At 37.6% G+C, this 18641-nt stretch overlaps 1 protein-coding gene across 5 annotated transcripts in view; it reads right to left on the bottom strand.

Annotated features, from left to right (window-relative positions):
- The window catches only part of FAT3 (FAT atypical cadherin 3), a 635879-nt gene that overhangs the window by 102094 nt on the left and 515144 nt on the right, over positions 1 to 18641 (bottom strand). For all 5 annotated transcript variants that reach the window (XM_076002418.1, XM_076002421.1, XM_076002420.1 and 2 more), the window contains 2 exons: positions 15811 to 15950; positions 2365 to 2640 (listed from right to left, as the gene is read on the bottom strand). In XM_076002418.1, the coding sequence (XP_075858533.1) occupies positions 2365 to 2640; positions 15811 to 15950 (416 nt within the window). The remainder of the gene's footprint in view (positions 1 to 2364; positions 2641 to 15810; positions 15951 to 18641) is intronic.

Raw genomic sequence — 18641 nt, 5'->3', positions numbered from 1 at the left:
GGTGAAAACAAAGTGAGATAATGTACGCAAAGTGCTTGACCCAGTTCCAGGCACCTCGACGGTGCTCAATAAATGCTGGTATTTGCAAGTAAGGAAACTGACTGTGAGCAAATCAAGAACAGGGGCCATATCATCTTTATTGCTCAGCTTGATGCCTGATCTCTGGTCTGTGTCCATGGAACTGATGCCTTGATATCACCAACACAGCTCTGTGCTCTGGCTCCCCTCACGCAGCCACTTCCCCCTTGATATTTGGGTATACAGTTGCTAAAGGAATGGTGCATGGGGGCTTTCTTATGAGGGAAACTAAAGATTAGAATTAATGAATACAGTGTAAGCATTGTCATTCATCCATTCAACACACATTTATTGTCACCTGTTATCGGTCAAGTCTCTGGCTTGAGTCTGGTGGCTCAGCAGTGAATTGGGTACAGTCCCTGCCCTCAAGAAGCTTAGAGTTGAGTGGGAAACTCAAACGAGTACATAGATAGTGATAAAGCCCAGGAATAAGTGTCTGCATGGGATACACTGAAGGTGCTCTCACAGTGAGTAGTAAGAACCTAACCTAGCATTTGCCATACTGTAAGAGGGAACAAGAACAAGCAGAAGTGGTAAAATGGTGGTGGTAGTTGGGTGCAGCACTTTTAGGCAAAAGAATCAAATCTCAATTTCTAACACTGAGACCCCTCCTTGTGTTCTACCAAAGAACCTTGCTTGGCAGCTTTAAAGCTCCCCCTGGCTTGCATATGGCAGAAGCTTGCAAACAATCAATTCTTTAACCACAAGATTTTGCTATAATTTGATGTAGCACTACTCAAATATGTGCTCTTGGCGTATTCAATTTTAGACTCCATAACTGCAGAGACATGTGAAGAAATCAGAAAAATATACCAAGAAGAGCCAATACAGAGAAAAGGGTTTTCAGAAACAGTACCTAGGAGGAACGAGCAAAATGACTAAAATGGGTTAGCTTGGAAAAAGGCAGTATAAAGGAGTTGTTTGCTCTAAATACTCATTTATATAAATGATGAATGGTAAAGGGAGACCAAACTCAATTCTGAGTTTGCTAAGGAAAGAATGAAGAGAAATGACTTGAAGGACCAGGATAATGGAGTTAGTCACCAGCACAAGGTTTCTTTCCTTGAAGAAAACTCATGCAAAATCAACCCAGTGAGAGTGCTGAATTTCCCTGTCTGTAGACTGGCCTGCCACATCCAAGGACTAAGCTGAACTCTTTATTTTGGGATTATTGAAATCTAGGACAGTTCCAATTGAATGTAAGTTCCACGGGTACAGGAACATATATTTTTCTATTCTCAGTGCCTAGAACAGTGCATGGTACATAGTAGGTGCTCAAGAAATATATGTTGAATGAATGAATGAGGGGCCAGACTCAGCATTGATTTGGATGACCTCCATGAGTCACTGCTTCTGCTTCTTGAAGTCTTAGCTGGAAACCACAGCTGAAGGCATGACTCTCAAGTTTCCTCTTGGTCAGGTTTCCAGTCTTGTGAAGGAAGAGCAGCACTTAGTGCAACATCATTTTCAGCTGATTGGGAGTTCGTAGCCTCTTAGTGTATTCTTTTAAAGCCAATCAGTGCACAAGCTTGTCTGTTATCCTACCTGGTATTAAGGAATGCAGAGGGGACTCTCATAGGCAGTGGCTGTGCAATGCTCATGGGGTTCTTAGGTGGCTGAAGGGACAGATTTCAGGCCATAAATTAATCAAAGATGTTTCTTATTATTCTCTACTTCCCATTTATGTGATCTCGGCAAACTCCACTTTAAAAGTAAAGCAATTCCGCCTACATAATTTGGAGGCCCTATGAACACAAATTGAGACTTAACACTCTCTGCAGGCATCGGCGTGTTTTCAGATCTCTTTTGTGTGCCAGTATTTACTATTAGGCCCAATGCCAGTACAATAAGTAATAAATTGGATCTCTAAACGCTTCCAAGGACTGAGCATTGCATAGGCTGAGTAAATGATTACCCTTGTGATTAACTTCTCAAGGAACTTCTTATAAACTTTTGCACAAAATCGTCAGGATGCAAACCAACACCTGTGCCTGGGAACACGACCTGTTCCTTCCCTCTCAAGTCTGTCAGCAACCTTCCCTGAGTAGCCACTGTCTGCAGAACTTATCTACTATTTCAGTTTGGCAAAGATACGGATTTGCTATCTAACAACGTTAATTTTTCATTGAAAGAAAAAGGCAAAAATGAATGCAATCTGGCTGCGAAGAGACCAAATTTACTATTACTCACAAAATCTAGGGGCCCTGCACTGCTGAAGACTCAGGTGTAGGACCCAAATGGCCAACGGTTCTGCCGGGAGAGAGCAAATTAGCAGTGTGGTCCTACCATGACGTTGAGAATGTGCTTGTCCTGGGCCTCATGGTCCAGTCTCTCGGCAGTGTAGAGCACGCCAGTGCTAGGGTCAATGCGGAACTTTCTCATGCTGATGGAGTCGATGCTGCTGTGGACGGTGTAGCTCAGTTTGTGCTTCTCGTCTCTATCTGTGGCTTCGATCTGCAATATCTCTGTATCTGGAAGCACATCCTCGGAAATTGTCACATCGTAATTCGGCTGAGAGAATTCTGGGCCATTATCATTATTATCCAGCACTTTGATAAATACCTATAGTTAAAAGAAGACAAGAGTGATGACTAATGACAATTTGCTCCTTGCTAATAAAAGAGGCTTCCTCCCTCTTTGTTTATTCCTCCAGGTCGGTCCTTGGATCTCAGCTTCTAGCAGCTACCTCAACATGTAGGAAGCTCTCTTATAAAAGCACTCTGTAATTAGAGGTTGACAGTAAACCAGTAGTTCACATTAGCAGGAACATAAACTATGAGCTGTTCAATATTCTCACTATTAATTGAGCAGTTGAGACGGCCACCTGAAAGTGATAATTCCATGGAATTACTTTGAGGCATAATGTAAATGGTCACAAGGTGACCTTAGTTTGTTAAGATTCTATTACTTCAAGTTCTCATTATGTGCTGCTCTTAGCGGACTTGTGTGGAGGCAGTGAAAAAATGGGAAAAGTAGCAGAGAGACAAAGGAAACTGAGGAACAGACAGAGGTGAACTCAGAGCAGGCACAGCTTCCCAATGACAGTGTCCACGCACCATGGCTGTCCTTCAGATGGGAGGGGGCTGGCAAAGAACATGGTACTAAGAATAGCTAAGATACGAAGTTTCCAAATTGTTTTCTTTCATAAAGCCTTTTATTATAAACATTTTCTGGCAGTAATAGTTAAATGAACACACATATTCATCACTCAGCCTTGATAATGATCAATTCATTGATAATCTGGTTTCATCTATACCCCCACTCACCCACATCTGCTCCTCCTCCCATGTGATTTTAAAGCAAATCCTAGCTATCATGTAAATTTCAGTGTGTGGCCCTCAAAGATGGGGACTCTTAGAATAAAACACAAACATACACAATACCATTATTGCTCCTCAACAGAGAAAACTGTAGTTCTTTAATATCATCAAATATTCAATTGGTATTCATATTTCTCTAATTGTTTTAAATTTATATCTGTTTATGCATATATGTATATTTTTCATAATTTTTTAAAATAAAAATAATGCAAATAAAGTCCAAACATTCCATTTGGTTGATATATCCTTTATATTTTAATTTATAGGTTCTCCATTTCCTTGCAATTTTTATGGTATTATCATCAGTGTTGAAGAAACTCAGCTATTCTCTCTTTAGTTCACACCATCTGAATTTTGCTCATAGCATCCCTATGGTTTTGTTCTATATGTTCCTCTGTCCCCTATATTTCTTATAAATGAATAGTTTCACCTAGGCAGCTTCATAAGATAGAGGTTCAATTTCCTTATTTTTTTCTTTTTGACAAAAATCCTTTAGTAGCGATCTAGTGTACTTTCATCTGGTGATACATAGTATCTGGTTCTCTCTTGTCCGGTGATAGCAGCCAATTAACAATCATCACATAGATAACATTAATTCATTAAAAAATTCAAAATGGTAATGTTCTAATTCTGTGATTTCTTCCTCATTTATTAGCTTCAATAGTTCTGTAAAAAGAAACCTCTCAACTATTTGGTTACTCTGACATACACTCCATATAGGAAAGGCAGGATAAATGCTTCTTTTCCGTTATCATTTTGAAATGATGAGTTAGTTCTGTAGCTCCTCTCAAAGTGACTGATGAGGTATTCTTTTTCAAGCATTACTATGAGCTTGTGAATTTAATCTCATCTAATATGTTTCTATCACAGTTACTACATTTATTGATGCACAAATAGCCCTTCCTTGGACAGTGGGAGCCTCTTCAGGTTTGTTCTTGAGATCTTTTGACACAACCTGAGTACTCTTTGATAGCTTCCTTGCTTTCTGATAATTGCTAGTGGTAATTTTTCCCAGGGTTGCCTTGTACACTTTCTGCCCTAGTCCTGAATTACCCATTTCTCCAAGAAACCTTGATTTCTTTTTTTTTTGAGACAGAGTCTCACTTTGTTGCCCAGGCTAGCGTGAGTGCTGTGGCATCAGCCTAGCTCACAGCAACCTCAAACTCCTGGGCTCAAGCGTTCCTACTGCCTTAGCCTCCCAAGTAGCTGAGACTATAGGCATGCACCACCATGCCCGGCTAATTTTTTTTCTCTATATATTAGTTGGCCAATTAATTTCTTTCTATTTATAGTAGAGATGAGGTCTCACTCTTGCTCAGGCTGGTTTCAAACTCTTGACCTTGAGCAGTTCGCCCGCCTTGGCCTTCCAGAGTGCTGGGATTACAGGTGAAGCCTTGATTTCTTTTTAGTTAGAAATGGCATGTAGAGACCATGATCTAGTGCCAGGAATGCTTGTTGCTACTGGATTGGCTATTATGTTTCAGTTTTATTCATTGGACAGAGTCAGGAAAGGTTTTTGTTTTGTTTTTTTTTTAATATTTCATGAGTTCATACTGCTAATTCAATTCAAAATTAGAGCATCAATGTTTTTACTTAATCTCATTGTTTTTACATTTATAACTCCTTTCTCCCATGCTGAAATTTCTTATGCTCAATGACATCATAATGATTCATTGGTTTATCTGAAATACATGCACAAAAGCCTCAGAATAATGATACCAACATTGTTATTATAATTACAATTATGATCATTCAAAACAATTTAATATTTTGCAGTTCTTTTTGTTCTTAGGATTTATCCAACTAGGAATATATAGTCAAATTAGTATTTTTAAAGTCATTTTGCACAGTTCTTCTCTGTGTAAATATGCTACCAACTGGATACACATTTAAGATCATTTGCTTCCATTTACTTTCAAATTTTAGCCTTGCTTTTTTAATATTTTATTTTATATGTAAAGGTACTAAGGTTAACTTTACAAAAAAGGTATATTTAAAGAAGTTTAGCTTTTATATCTCTCCCCTTCACTCTATTCCCTTCTTCTCCTATAGGTAATATTTTTTAAAACATTATGTTTTACCCATCTATTTTGTAAATATTATTATATATACTTTTCCCCACCATGCTATTATAATTTCACTTTACATTCACATTTCAATTACAATTAACATAACATTAATATTGGTTCTCAACTGGGGAGTGGAGCAAAGGCAATAATATATAACCTAAACATTTGTATCCCTATAATAAGCTGAAAAAACAAATGAAAAAAAATAACCTTTTATATTTCAAAAAAACCCCATTTACATTTCTTTTCTGTTAATTTATATCAGCTCATTCTTCTATGGGCTAGATGGCATTTTCCTTCTTTATTTTTGAAAGCTTGGTGATATAAATTGCAAACAGGTTTTAAATTTTGTCATGTATTTTTATTTTGCTCATGGTGATTTTTTGCCATGCAAAAGTGAACATATCAATCTTTTCCCTTATTGTTTCTGAATGTTAAGTCACAGTTTAGAATATTTTCTGCACTTCCAGATTTTAAATGAACACACCCATTTTTTTTTTTTTAAATAGCATTAGTATGTTCACCCTTTCTTTCATTTAAATCTCTAATTCATTTGGAATTTTTCCTGGTATTTTATGTGAGAAATGGATCTAGTTTTATTTTTTTCCATATGGCGCTCCATTTATTTCAATGCCACTTTTTAGAAGACTATCACTTCCCACTGATTTGAGAAGTCAGATTATTGTATACTAAATTTACATAGGCAGTTAGTATATTTCTGGATTTTCTATTCTGCTCCATTGATTAATCTGTCTTTTGATGCATGAATATAAAAATGTTTTAATTATAGAGGCTTTATAATACATTTTGATGTTTGGAAAGGCTAGGGCCTCTTTCTGTTCTTTTTCAGAGTTTTCCTGACTATTCTTGCTTGTGGTTCTTCCTGACGAATTTATATAGCACTTAACAGACACTTGATAGTATTTTTAGTTGAAATTATGCTAAAAGTACAGGTCCCCTAAAGGAGAATTGACTTCTTTCTTATGTAGTCTTCCTATCCAAGGACATGGTTTGTCTTTTCTCGTCTGGTCAAATCTACTGTATTTTCTGGAAAGTTTTAGTTTTCCTTAGTTTTTGAATACCTTTTAAAATTTATGCATGTGCTATTCTAAATGAGATCTTCTTTTCCAATATATCTTTTCACTGTTTTTTTTTATTTTTTTGAGGGAGGGCTATATATATATAGGTTATTGATTTTGGCACATAAAATTATAATGTGTTATTTTAAAAATTATAATGTGTAATTTTTTTTTATCATTTACAGTTTTCCTGTTCACTTGGTTTTTTAAGATCCTAAATTTGAAGACAACTCTTTTGAGTTTTTCAGATATATAATTATACTGCATGTGAGATAGTTTTACAACTTTTTTTTTCTTTTAAAGGAAATGCAAGTTTCTCTTTTTAAAATAAAATTTATTTATTTATTTATTTATTTATTTTAGAGATGGAGGTGTCTCACTATGATGCCCAGGCTGGATTTGAAGTCCTGGGCTCAAGTGATCCTCCTGTGTCAGCCTCCCAAGTAGCTGTGACTACAGGTATGCCACCTTTTTCTTTATAATTCTTATGACACAAATTGCTTTGTTTAGTTATATTGACTAATAGAGCACAACATTAAATAGTAGTGAACATAATGATTCTCTTGTCTTATTCCTAATAAAAAAAAGCCTCTAATGATTCTCCATTAAAGAATATGACAGCATTTGGATGCATTCCAGAAAATTATTTGCTTTTTAAAATAAATGCAACCAGATTGTGGTTATTTATGTAAATACCTGCATGATCATGCACTTTGGTAGATATGCTTGTTTTCAGTGAGAGATGAGGGCTGGTGCTACCACCTCTGTGCCAGGACAACTTGCCTTTGAGAATGAGCTTGATGTGGGGCAAGCTTTGCCCTGTAGCTTGTGGTAGATAACGCATTGAGAAATGTGCCCATAGAGTTTGGGGTACTGTTTTTGTCTCAACTGTATTTGCAAAACCATACTAGATTCTTTAAATGTCAATTCTTTCCTTTAAAAAGTTCAAGTTAACTTAGTCAAGATGCTAAAATATTTGAGTTCAGTTATTTAACAGGAAAAAAAAAAAAGCTTTTCCAGCCAGCAAGGCTGCCCCGACCTTCACGAAGTTTCAAAGTTGATGTGCTCTTGAAAAGCTTGCCTCTTTCTGCTTGCTTTGTCCTAAACCTAATCTACAGTCAGAACAAGTGTTTCTCTGTAAAAGACTTCCTTCTCCTCATTTGCTTTTTATTTCCCACAGTTGGGGCCATTTGTGAGCTCCTGAACTAACTAACAAAGCAAAGTAACTCTCAAAGATGTTGTGTGCAAAATGGTAATTGAAATGCCTAAAGATGTACAATGAAATCAAAGCAGGAGGAAACCCGACTATAGGAAGTCTCTTCAGAGCTGGTTCCAATGCTGCCCACCACAAACACTTTGGGTTTTGCAGGCTCATCTAAGCTAAGTCTGGGTAGATGCCAAGCTCTGCTTTACAAAGGCTCCTGGTACGAAGTGCCCATGGGGCGAGCTGCAGGGTAAAGGCTCTGTCTTTTATTAGAACCAATTAAGGCCTAAATTACCGAAATTCTCTTCTGCCTCTGCTGGCATTTCAAAACCATATTTAAAACATTCTATACTTGCGATTCCAAGGGTGAAGTCACTTCCATTCTCCTCAAGCTTACAAGTTTTGTTTTTGAACCCATAAGTAGAAAAATCATGTAGCTTGTGCTTGTTGCACAGCTTATAAATCTGTGTCGTATTCATTTCTTAAGCAGTATTATCCCTCATTTGCCAGTAGGGAAAAAGAGAATCAGAGAAATTAAGGTATGTGCCCAAAGTCACAACAGCAAAGCCAGACTCAAACCCAGGTCCTATGGAGCCAGTTCTGTAGTCATTCCATCATACCCTTTCCATGGGCATGTAAGTTACGTACATGTAAAAATAAATGTATGCAACATTTATTATACATAATGTGTGCAAATATTATGTATTTTGCTATAGAGAAAACCTAATTTATAAAATAGACAAATGATTCCATTCTCATTTCAGGAACACTAATCAGGGGATTATTTTAAATGGAAAGTTCCCTGCTGCTTTAAAATCAGAATCTATTTTCAAAAATTGATTTCCCCATAAGTTGTCAGGCACAGATCTATTACATAAAGTGAAATTTTATCATTTTTTTTACAAACAGAAAAGTCTCACATTTTAAGAGATAGCTTGCTGCCTTATTTTATCTCTATATAATTATAGCTGTTCCATCAAATACACAAGGAAGATTTGGGCCAGTGTCTTTTTCACCTGCTAAGAAGCATTTGATACCAAAGGAGGAGAAAGAGAAACCTTGACGGGGGAGATGTCCTGTGGAGGTCCCTTGGTCTAAGGAATCATGGAGTAGCTTTAGCAAAAGTAATTTTCCCCCCCTTTTTAAAGCAGGTTCAGGGCAAAGGAAGGGATAAGACAAAGTACAAATCTTCAAAGTAAAAAAATCTTCTTTTTAAGGTAGCAGGACAGTTAGGAACTCCAAACACAGCACTTAGAGACAGGGGAGGAAGGGAATTCTCAAAGCAGTGAAGGTCAAGGCAAACCTTAGGACTAGAGGTCACAGCCCTCCCAGCCCTAATAAATGCAGACCCTTTTCAGAAAGACTGTGGACAATCTTAATAAACCGCCTCTGTGGGGTTTAAGGAGTTTGGAGATTATCTGGAAGAGCTTTTTTTTTTTTTTTATCTCAGGTTTGGCTGTGGAATGCACAAATACAAGCTGACTTTCCTATTTTTACAAATCCAAAGCATAACTTGAATAAGAAAAGCATTAAAATCATGAAATTGCACATCATAATTAATGTGATGTAACTTTTAGATTATTATTTGGGTATGACTTTCTCTGCTGTTTTTCATATATAATAAAATCTACACACCTATTTTATAGCTAATTTTAAGTTGAGAAACAGACATTAATAAAGCCTACATGTATCCAGCACATGACAGATTCCAAGAACCTTCTCGTTATATCTGATTTCATTCTTATGAAAACCCATGAGGCATGTGAGGTCTTATCCCATTATGCAGAAGAAACTGAGCCTCATAGATACTGAGCTACCTTCTTCGGTAACAGCCAGCAGTTGGTTAAGTGCTGACTTGCACTTAGGTTTCCTGATTCTGGGTCAGTGCTGCTTCCATGACACCAGACACTTTCACTAATGAATTACATTATGCATTTTGTATTTATAATGTGCAGGAGAACGTTCCTGGGGTGGTATATGGTTTTGAGAAGGAAGAAGCGGATTTACATCTCTTTGTACACCTAGGCAGGCCACCTAACCAGTCTGTGGCTGAATTTCTCACTGGAAAATGAGTGTAATGGTAACACCTGACTCAACTATTCCATTGTTATAGGGAAATCAAGCTTAAGAATGAGGCTTGTTACTTAAGGCTTATTATGCAAATATTAGGTGTTATATGCTACTATGTATTTTCATCCATTGACCCTTTTTTTTTTTTTTTTTTTGAGACAGAGTCTCGCTTTGTTGCCCAGGCTAGAGTGAGTGCCATGGCGTCAGCCTAGCTCACAGCAACCTCAAACTCCTGGGCTGGAGTGATCCTTCTGCCTCAGCCTCGGCACATTGACCCTTTTGAAGAGCCATGTTCTAGATTCATGTGAATTTGCTATGATGATGTAGTAACTCATATTGGCTGGAAGATGTATGGGGGAAGTTGTTAAAATTCATAATTTCTCATCCTTGGTAATGTGTATCTCTGAGGCCCAACAGCTCAGTGCTTGAAGCAAGAACTATGAGGGGGTTGAGGTATTTTGCTCTCTTCCCAGGATGCATGGCTGGATCTGGGACATTCTGATGGCCACAGGTGGCATCACGTTTCCCAGGCAGCCATCTTAAAAGAGTAACTAATAGGGTTAGGTGAGTTTCTTTTCCTGCCTTAGAACAGATATCAAAGATTTAATCTTGCCTTTGAGAGGCAGCATGGTGTAGCAGTCCAGAGACTAGACTCTGGAACTCAACTGCCTGGATCCGAACCCACAGATCTATTCAAGTTACTTAACCTTGATTTATCCCTGTTGTCTTATTTGTAAAATGACAATAGTAGATTCGTTCCCTATTTCTACCATAAGAAGTTACCACAAACTTATACGTTTAAAACATTGATTATCTCATAGTTCTGTAGGTCAGAAGTCAAGGTCAAAATCAAGGGTTGGCAGGGACATGTTCCTTTCTGGAAGCTCTGGGGCTGAATCTGCTCTAAGCTTACTCAGGTAGTTGATGGAACATAATTCCTTGTGGTCATAGGACTGAGGTCCCTGTTTCCTTGCTGGCTGTGAGCCGGGAGCCCCACTCAGCTCCTTAAAGCCACGTGCATTCATTGTCACATTGTCCCCGCCATATTCAAACTGGTAATGATGTCTCAAATCCTTCCCACACCTCAAATCTCTGACTTCCCCTTTTGTGGCCTCTCTTCTGACTCCAGCTGGAGAAAGTTACCTGCTTAAGGGCTCATATGATTAGCCTAGGCCTACCTGGGTACTCCAGGATCCTTCCCCCATGTTAAGATCTGTAACCTTGATTACATCTGCAAAGTCCCTCTTGCTATGTGACATATATATTCACATATTCCAAAGATTAGGACATGGGCACCTCCTTGGGAGGTTAAAGGAGAGCCATTCTGCCTGCCACAAATAGTACCTGCCACTCTGTGTAACAATGAGCATCCCATGAATTTGTTTTTGAGGATTAATATATGTAAACACTTTTTAAAAAAATCTATTTCATGTGTTTCAGTCTATTATAATCATTACTCCATTAACCTTTTTTATGTTCGAATTATCCCGTCTTTGGTGGAAGCCGGTTTAAGTTGCCTTTTGTCACCTTTCGACATGATTCCACTAGCATTTTCTGGCAGGATATGATGCCCCAGGCTCCTGCCCCAAACCTGGAATTAGCTATTTCTGTAAGGAATACCGCTTCCTTTCCATGGGAAATGATTTGCAAAGACCACAGTCTGGGTGCTAGGGGAAGAATTCCTCTTAAAATGGTTTTTGTAGCACTCCTTTATGTTCGAATGGACGGTAAACCCTATCCTCCTTGGCATTTCATTATTCCTGCTCTTATGGCCTCTGGTTCCACTGGGACACGCTCTACTCCTCCCCTGCTTGTAACAGCCGGTGCTGCTTAGGATTCCTCGACCCCTCTCCAGACAGACAGGGCAGACGGTACTGCCACCCTTCACCCTTCCACCCTTCCCTCCTCCACCAGTCACCCTCTCTCATCTCTGGGCTTCTGAGACATCAACAAGGAGAACACTTCTGCAGTGCTGAAGAAATGGCGGCATTTCATATTACATTAAAAAAAAAAGTCTCGAAGAACATCAATTTCCTGTTTACTGTCCAAGGCTTTGGGGGACAAACTTAGTCTCTTTATTAATCCACAACATTGTTTTTAAACACCCTGAAAACCCAGGTGCCAATGCTAGGGAGCCTTTATAGGACCAACAATCCCCTCAAGTGTGTTTCCTAGGAAATATGGGTGGTAGTTTATTGCAAATTTTAACTAGAGTTGCTAGCTAATGAAAACGTGTTAAGGAGTTACTTTATCTTAATCATTTTTTAGGCCACATACCCATTTAAACACCTGACAAAAAACTATGGGGTTTCTCTCTAGAAAAATATGCATGTGCGCCAAAATCTATTTAAAAACTTATGGAATTCCAGGACCTCTTAGGACCTCTAACTATCTTGGAGAGATCAATGCAAGATTTGTTCTTGGATTTAGTTCATCCAAATCTTCATAATTTGAAATCCACAGGACCTTCTCACATTCTGTGCTCACATTAGGGAATCTCAGGAAAGAAGGGATATTTATTGGTCATCAGATACTGTAGCTCGGAGGCACAAGAACCCTGTGAGAGTTGGGAGAACAGGCCAAAACTGAAGATGAAGGAAGGGTTTTCATGTAGACACAGAATCAGCAAGGTTCTGATTTATTTGACGTATGTGAAGTAAAGTTCAACATGTTGTTTATGGCTGATTTGAAGCCCGTGTCATACCATGTTTTATGATTCCGAATGAACAAAGTAGAGGAAGTTCCCAAAGGAAAACTGAACAGGTGTTTTGAGACTACAGGACATTTATTTAGTTATATGGTGAAGGGTCTCTGCTTGATGGTAGAATCATTAAGTTGCCTAGGGTCATGGTTTAGAGCGTGCTTCAGTGATTTTTTAAAAGAAACTGAGAATGTCTTTTATTTCTCAAAACATCCTTTTGTAAAAATGTCCTTGACACTGAGGGTGCTCACTAATTCAGAGAACAGCTCCTGCCACCACTGCCAGGGAAGGCGTGGTGAATGTCAGAAGCCTGGGTTGGCGACGCTGGCAGGTGGTCGGGCCCGAAGACAACTCGACAGAAAGAGTAATGGCTTTCTGATGTAATGAGGATGACACCAGTTTATACTTTGGAAAGTGTTAGTTCTCACTTTTAAGGAGGTCACGGCTCTGGAGACACAGAGTGACTTGGATGCTTTTGACAAGAAAATCTCTTGACACCTTTTATTACTATAACTTCCTCATCTTGGCCCTGCCAACGGGGACCTCCAAGTCCATCTCTAACTCCTTCTGAACTGCTCTGGAGATAAGTCTAACTGTGTACTAGTCTGAAATAAAATCAACAAAAACAGAACTCAAGTGATGTGTACATTCAAAACCTTGTAATATATGTTCCCATATTAATTTTTTAAATGAGTGCTTATCAGTCACCTGGATTTAAAATTCTGAATCAGTATGATCTTAGTATTTAGCACCTACTATAGCTCTTAGCATATGGTATGAACTCAAAAAAAAAAAAACCATTTGTGGAATAAATGCTGTTTAATGATTTCTCATCTGGTCCTAATGAAATTCTAAAAGAAAAGTTTCATTGATGATTTGTTGTTGTTGTTAACATGAATCAGTAGTGTGCTTTGAAGACCTAGTATACCTGCCCTATAGACCCTGCTGAATAAATAGTATCCGGTATTCATTCACTCATCAAATGTTTAATTTTTAAAATATCCATAATGTTCTAGGCACACTGAATACCATTTAATTCAACTGGTATAAAACTCTGGAGAAGAGTCTGGAAGTGAATATGGTTCCATGCTTCATTGATATTTTACTCAAAATGTCTTATTTATTTTTTTTTTTTAGTTCAATGTTAATTGATAAATATTTAGAAAACACTTTTTTATTTCAGCATATTATGGGGGTACAAATACTATTCAGCTATAAGAAACAATGGTGAAATAGCACCTCTTGTATTTTCCTGGATAGAGCTAGAACCCATTCTACTAAGTGAAGTATCCCAAGAACGGAAAAATGAGCGCTACATGTACTCACCAGCAGATTGCCTTCACTGATCCACACCTAAGTGTACATATTGGAATAACATTTATCGGGCCTTGGGCAGATGGGAGGGGGGAGGAGGGGATGGGTATATACATACATAATGAGTGTGATGTGCACCGTCTGAGGGATGGACACTCTTGAAGCTCTGACTTGGGGTGGGGAGGGGGGGAAAGGGACACATATGTCTTATGTTTTAAGTGGCACTAAAAAGTTGAGGTTGGGTATGCTAAGACATGACTAATTTTAAAAACCTGATTTAAATTCACAAATACAGTGAATTTAATACTAAAGACTTAGCAGTCCTGCAGGTGGGTTGTTTTGTATTAGTCTTGGGGGCATGTTTTCAGATTGTGTGGTTCCCGTAGAACCTCAGCCATGGGGTCCTTTCTATGTGTCTATATTTTTTAGACTTGAAAATACTCTGAAACAATATGCTTTAGGCAGGGTGATCATATAATTTATTGTCCCAACTGGGGCAATTTTGAGAGTGAACAGGGTACTACTACTAACTACATCAGTGCAACAGGTGTAAATGGGACTCTTAAACGCAAACAGGGTTGTGTGGCTATCCTAGTTACTGAGAAAGGACACAAGTTGGAGGATCAGGAATTGTCACACACGCTGGCTGCCTTATCTATGCAAGTCACTTCTCCTTTCTGGAGTATCAGTTTATTGGAATGTAAAGTAAAAGGGTTGTACTGAAATGAACCCTATTGTTTTCTTCAAATTCTACCATCGTATGATTATACACAGACTCGAAGGAAACCATTTCATCGCATTTTTGAAACAATTTCAAACTAAGAGGCACCCTGGCTACAGAAGCACATGAAATACTACTCCTCTCCCCTTTTTAGAACTACCTAGTTACAGAGGCTTACATCATATTGAGAACAAACCGACTCTTGCTTGCTTCAGGGTTGGCAAAAATTCCATCTTCACAACCTGAACCCTCAATTGTGTTGAGAATGATTCTGGGGACACATTTGGGCTCAGCAGGAAAAAGGACCTTGATCAATCAGTGGTGCCTTCTGGGGTCATGGGAACAAGAAAACAAAGCAGGGAGGAAGAGAGGCGTTATATAGTATATATATGTGCACCAGCTCTCTGCCATAACCAGCCAAGGTCTCTGGTGCTAAGGCATAAAACAAAAAAGTCCTCTCATATTTAGGGCATGTCTGCGCCATATTGATATCTAACACTGCCTTGGTCTCACTTAGGAAGATGTGCTGAGCCATGTGAAAAGTCCAGAGGTTTTCTCGTCCTCTCAGCTCTCAATATCCTTTCATGTACACTCAGGTTGCAGAATAGTATAAGGAGTGGTCCTCAACCCCTATCTGCATGTTAGAATCACATAGGATCCCTGGGGCAAGGGTGCAGCCATCAGTGTTTTTAACACCCCCCACAACCAGGGGATTCTACTGTGCAGTCAGGATAAAGAACTGTGGTGTAGAGGCTAGAATGGGAGAAAGGGAATCAGGACACCTGAATCCCAGCCCTTGTTTGTTATTAAGGCTGTGTGACCTTGGACAGATTGCTTAGCTTGGTCTATAAAATTCACTTGGACTCTTAGGTATTCTCTAGCTATAATTTTCTGTGACTAAAAAAAATGAGAAGGTAAAGAATATCATGGTATATTAACTCAGACAATATAGATGTCCTCCCCTTTGTAAATTCAGGGAAAGCTAACTTCATTGTCAAAGAGATAAATCTACAGTAAACGATCAGCAAACAAATGCATATCATGTTTCCACGCATGAACAATCATAATTTCTTGGAAGAGGCAGCTAAGTTAAACAGAATCCTTCTTCTAGGTTGTTCTCTAAAATGATTTTTTTTTAAGCACTAGAAATCCACGGACACAATTTACTACTTCCATACACTGTTTTCATTGCTTGCACTCCTGACTTCAGCAGTTCTTTCGGCATTCTTGCTATTCAGTAATTTAACATCTCACCTGAGTGACAGCAACATTGGTCCCATCGGTGACCTCCACACTCATATTGTAGACGGACCTCTGCTCTGCATCCAAAGGTTTTGCGATGACAATCGTCCCAACACCCTTCTCTGCGTCAAAAGAGCTGTCAAAATTCCCCCCTGACGAGTTCACAGAAACAACATGAAATTAGCATATCTGAGAATTTATTATGTGTATTAAAGCATATATCTTTAAAGGGAGCTCTTATGCAGAAATATTTTTCGACACGCATCCCTATGGCTCAATTTTGCACGTCTTAAATGGGACCTCTTTATTCCTAACTTAATTCATATTTCAAATCACAGCCTCTACAATGCATAACAAATGTGACGAAAAAGGAATGCATCGCAAAGAAAAACCTCAACAGTAATGTTAGAGTAGTGAAGCATAAACTGACTCTATGAACTATTCAGAAATCTAACGGCCCTCCAACCCTTTGTGGCTTCTGTGTTACAAATTTGTAGAATTTTTTTTCCAAAGTAAATTAAATTCCAACTAAACAGTCCAATTATTATTAACAAAATGAGTAGACACTTAAAATCTCTTTCAGGATTGATGGTAAACTTATGGCTGGTGGAATTCAGATTCCCTCAATTAGATGTCAGAAATAAAATTATAAATTCTAGGAAGATAAAGCAAAAAACTGTTAATTTCATATTTAAAAATTCTATATCTGCAAGTTAGGATATTTATAGAAATACTTTTTTTTGCCATCTTGACAGTGGGAATTATTTTTCTCCTACAAAAAGTTGAAAATTTATGGGAGACTCACAAAATAAAATTGGGAAAGAAGTAAAGGAAATGTCAGCTTATGTAAAACCAACTTATAAAACCATTTATATAAAAACTTTACTTTTCCCCTCCAGAGCCAGGTATAACTCACAGTCTGTGAACAGTACATTTAAGACAACATTGCCATTGTTTAAATTACTGTTGATATTTCTATCTCTGTGAACCAAAGTGTAGTTTATGGTCTTCACAAATGAAAGATTATTTTAAGGGGGAGAGAAGATAATGGTATAAATGTTGGAATGATTTTAATTATATATATATATATCTATATCAGTATATATTCACAAGCTCTACTTCAGACTGAAATTTCATGGTGTCAATTTTGTTCTTAGACAGTAATTTTATTTAACTTCAGCATATGGGACAATGCATTTATTGAATTTCATATTTTAGAAATGAAACATTGGCTTTTCTTACATTCTACATTCTTTGCATTTCATTTTGTTCCTTTTTTTAAGACAGACCTGGTTATATTTTTCATTTTGCTAATCAATGAACAATACATTTCTGTGATATTATAATTATAAATGGGCAGATCAGTTAATGGAAAGTAAAATTTTACCTGAATTACTAGAATTTGATATATAGTGACACAAAATAAATGATATGGTGTAAAGGAAAAAAACCTGGTTCTATATATTTCCAATACTTATTGCTTGCAGCTGTCACATACACTTAAGATTATTTAATTGCAAGAGAGAAATAATTGTACTTGACATTTAATTAAAGTTATGGAGATACAAGGGTACCAGAGAATTGCTTGGAGATTACATACTTTTTCAAAAATTTCACCTAAAAAAGAGACTCATCTTCCAATTAATATCTTTAATTGATTTACTGAGGAGCACTAAACATTAACTCCAAAGAAATCTTTTGAAGAATAGGATAAGGAGAAAGAGAGGGAAGTCTAGGCTGCAAAGGGAAGCAAGCCTGAGGTCACCATTTCTTATTCAAAGGGAATGTTTCATGTTGATAACCACATGAAATCAAATGGAAGGCTGATTGGAGTGTCTTGAATAACCATCTTCATGAGCAAAGAAAAATCATTTGCCATCAAGTGGTACATTCTGAAAAAAAAAAACAAAGCACAACAAAAAAACTTTGCCATGGAAACTTTCAAAGAAAGGATGTGAAACTGCCTCATAAGACCTGTGCAGAAGGAAAGATGAGAATGCAATTTCTCAAGTTGTTTCTGATGGGTACAAAATCACATTTTAGATCTGATTTAAAATCAGCGTTAGAATGTTTTCCTAACAAGATGTCTGTAAAGAATGCAAAAAAAAAAAAAATAAAATGTTTTCTTCATCAAGATGTTTACTTTCTTAAAATCTGAGGACCGTGGTTTCTTTGGGGGTCTTGGGGAGGGACAAGGGGTCATTCTCTAATGTTATTATTTTAGTCTCTATTATGTCTATTTAGTCTCTAATAATGTCTCTATTATTTTAGAAGGTGAAAATTTGTAGGTCAAGGCAAAATAAAAATTATGCAAATCATAAAACTTTAGTTTGCTCCAGTTTAGTGATTAATGAAAATAAAATGGAGAGAACCTACAAGCAAAGATTTCCAGTTTCAGTTACTGTTCACAGTGAGAGAGGGCAATGCTATTCACTCTCTCACACAGACTTAAACTCACATTTTTCTTAGGGCCCTACATAAAAATACATAAGCACTGCATGTGGTTAGTGGCATAAAATTTACATATTTTACATATGGCATATTAGACTGTGTGTTTTTTCTTAGTTGTTTTTTGTATCAAATAACATTTCTTTTTCTTTTTTTTCTTTTTTAACCAAGCAGGAGAGAGGCAGAACCAAATAACACTTTTGGCTTCTTTTATGGTTGTCATTTTTCTATAGTTCTCTCTTTTCCTGTGTGTGTGTTCGTGTGTGTGGGTCCCTCTCATTCACCATTATAATTTCAAATACTGTACACCAGAAGCCTCCAAAGGAGTAGATGAGCTAGACCATTATACAAGCGGGGGCAAAGAGCACTGGAGAGAGAGTCTACAAACTATCCCT

This window comes from Microcebus murinus, chromosome 4 (genome assembly GCF_040939455.1).
Source record: "Microcebus murinus isolate Inina chromosome 4, M.murinus_Inina_mat1.0, whole genome shotgun sequence".
NCBI classification, from domain to species: Eukaryota; Metazoa; Chordata; class Mammalia; order Primates; family Cheirogaleidae; genus Microcebus; species Microcebus murinus.
The sequence above is the reverse complement of the archived record's forward strand: the minus strand, read 5'-3'. Positions and strand labels throughout refer to the sequence as shown.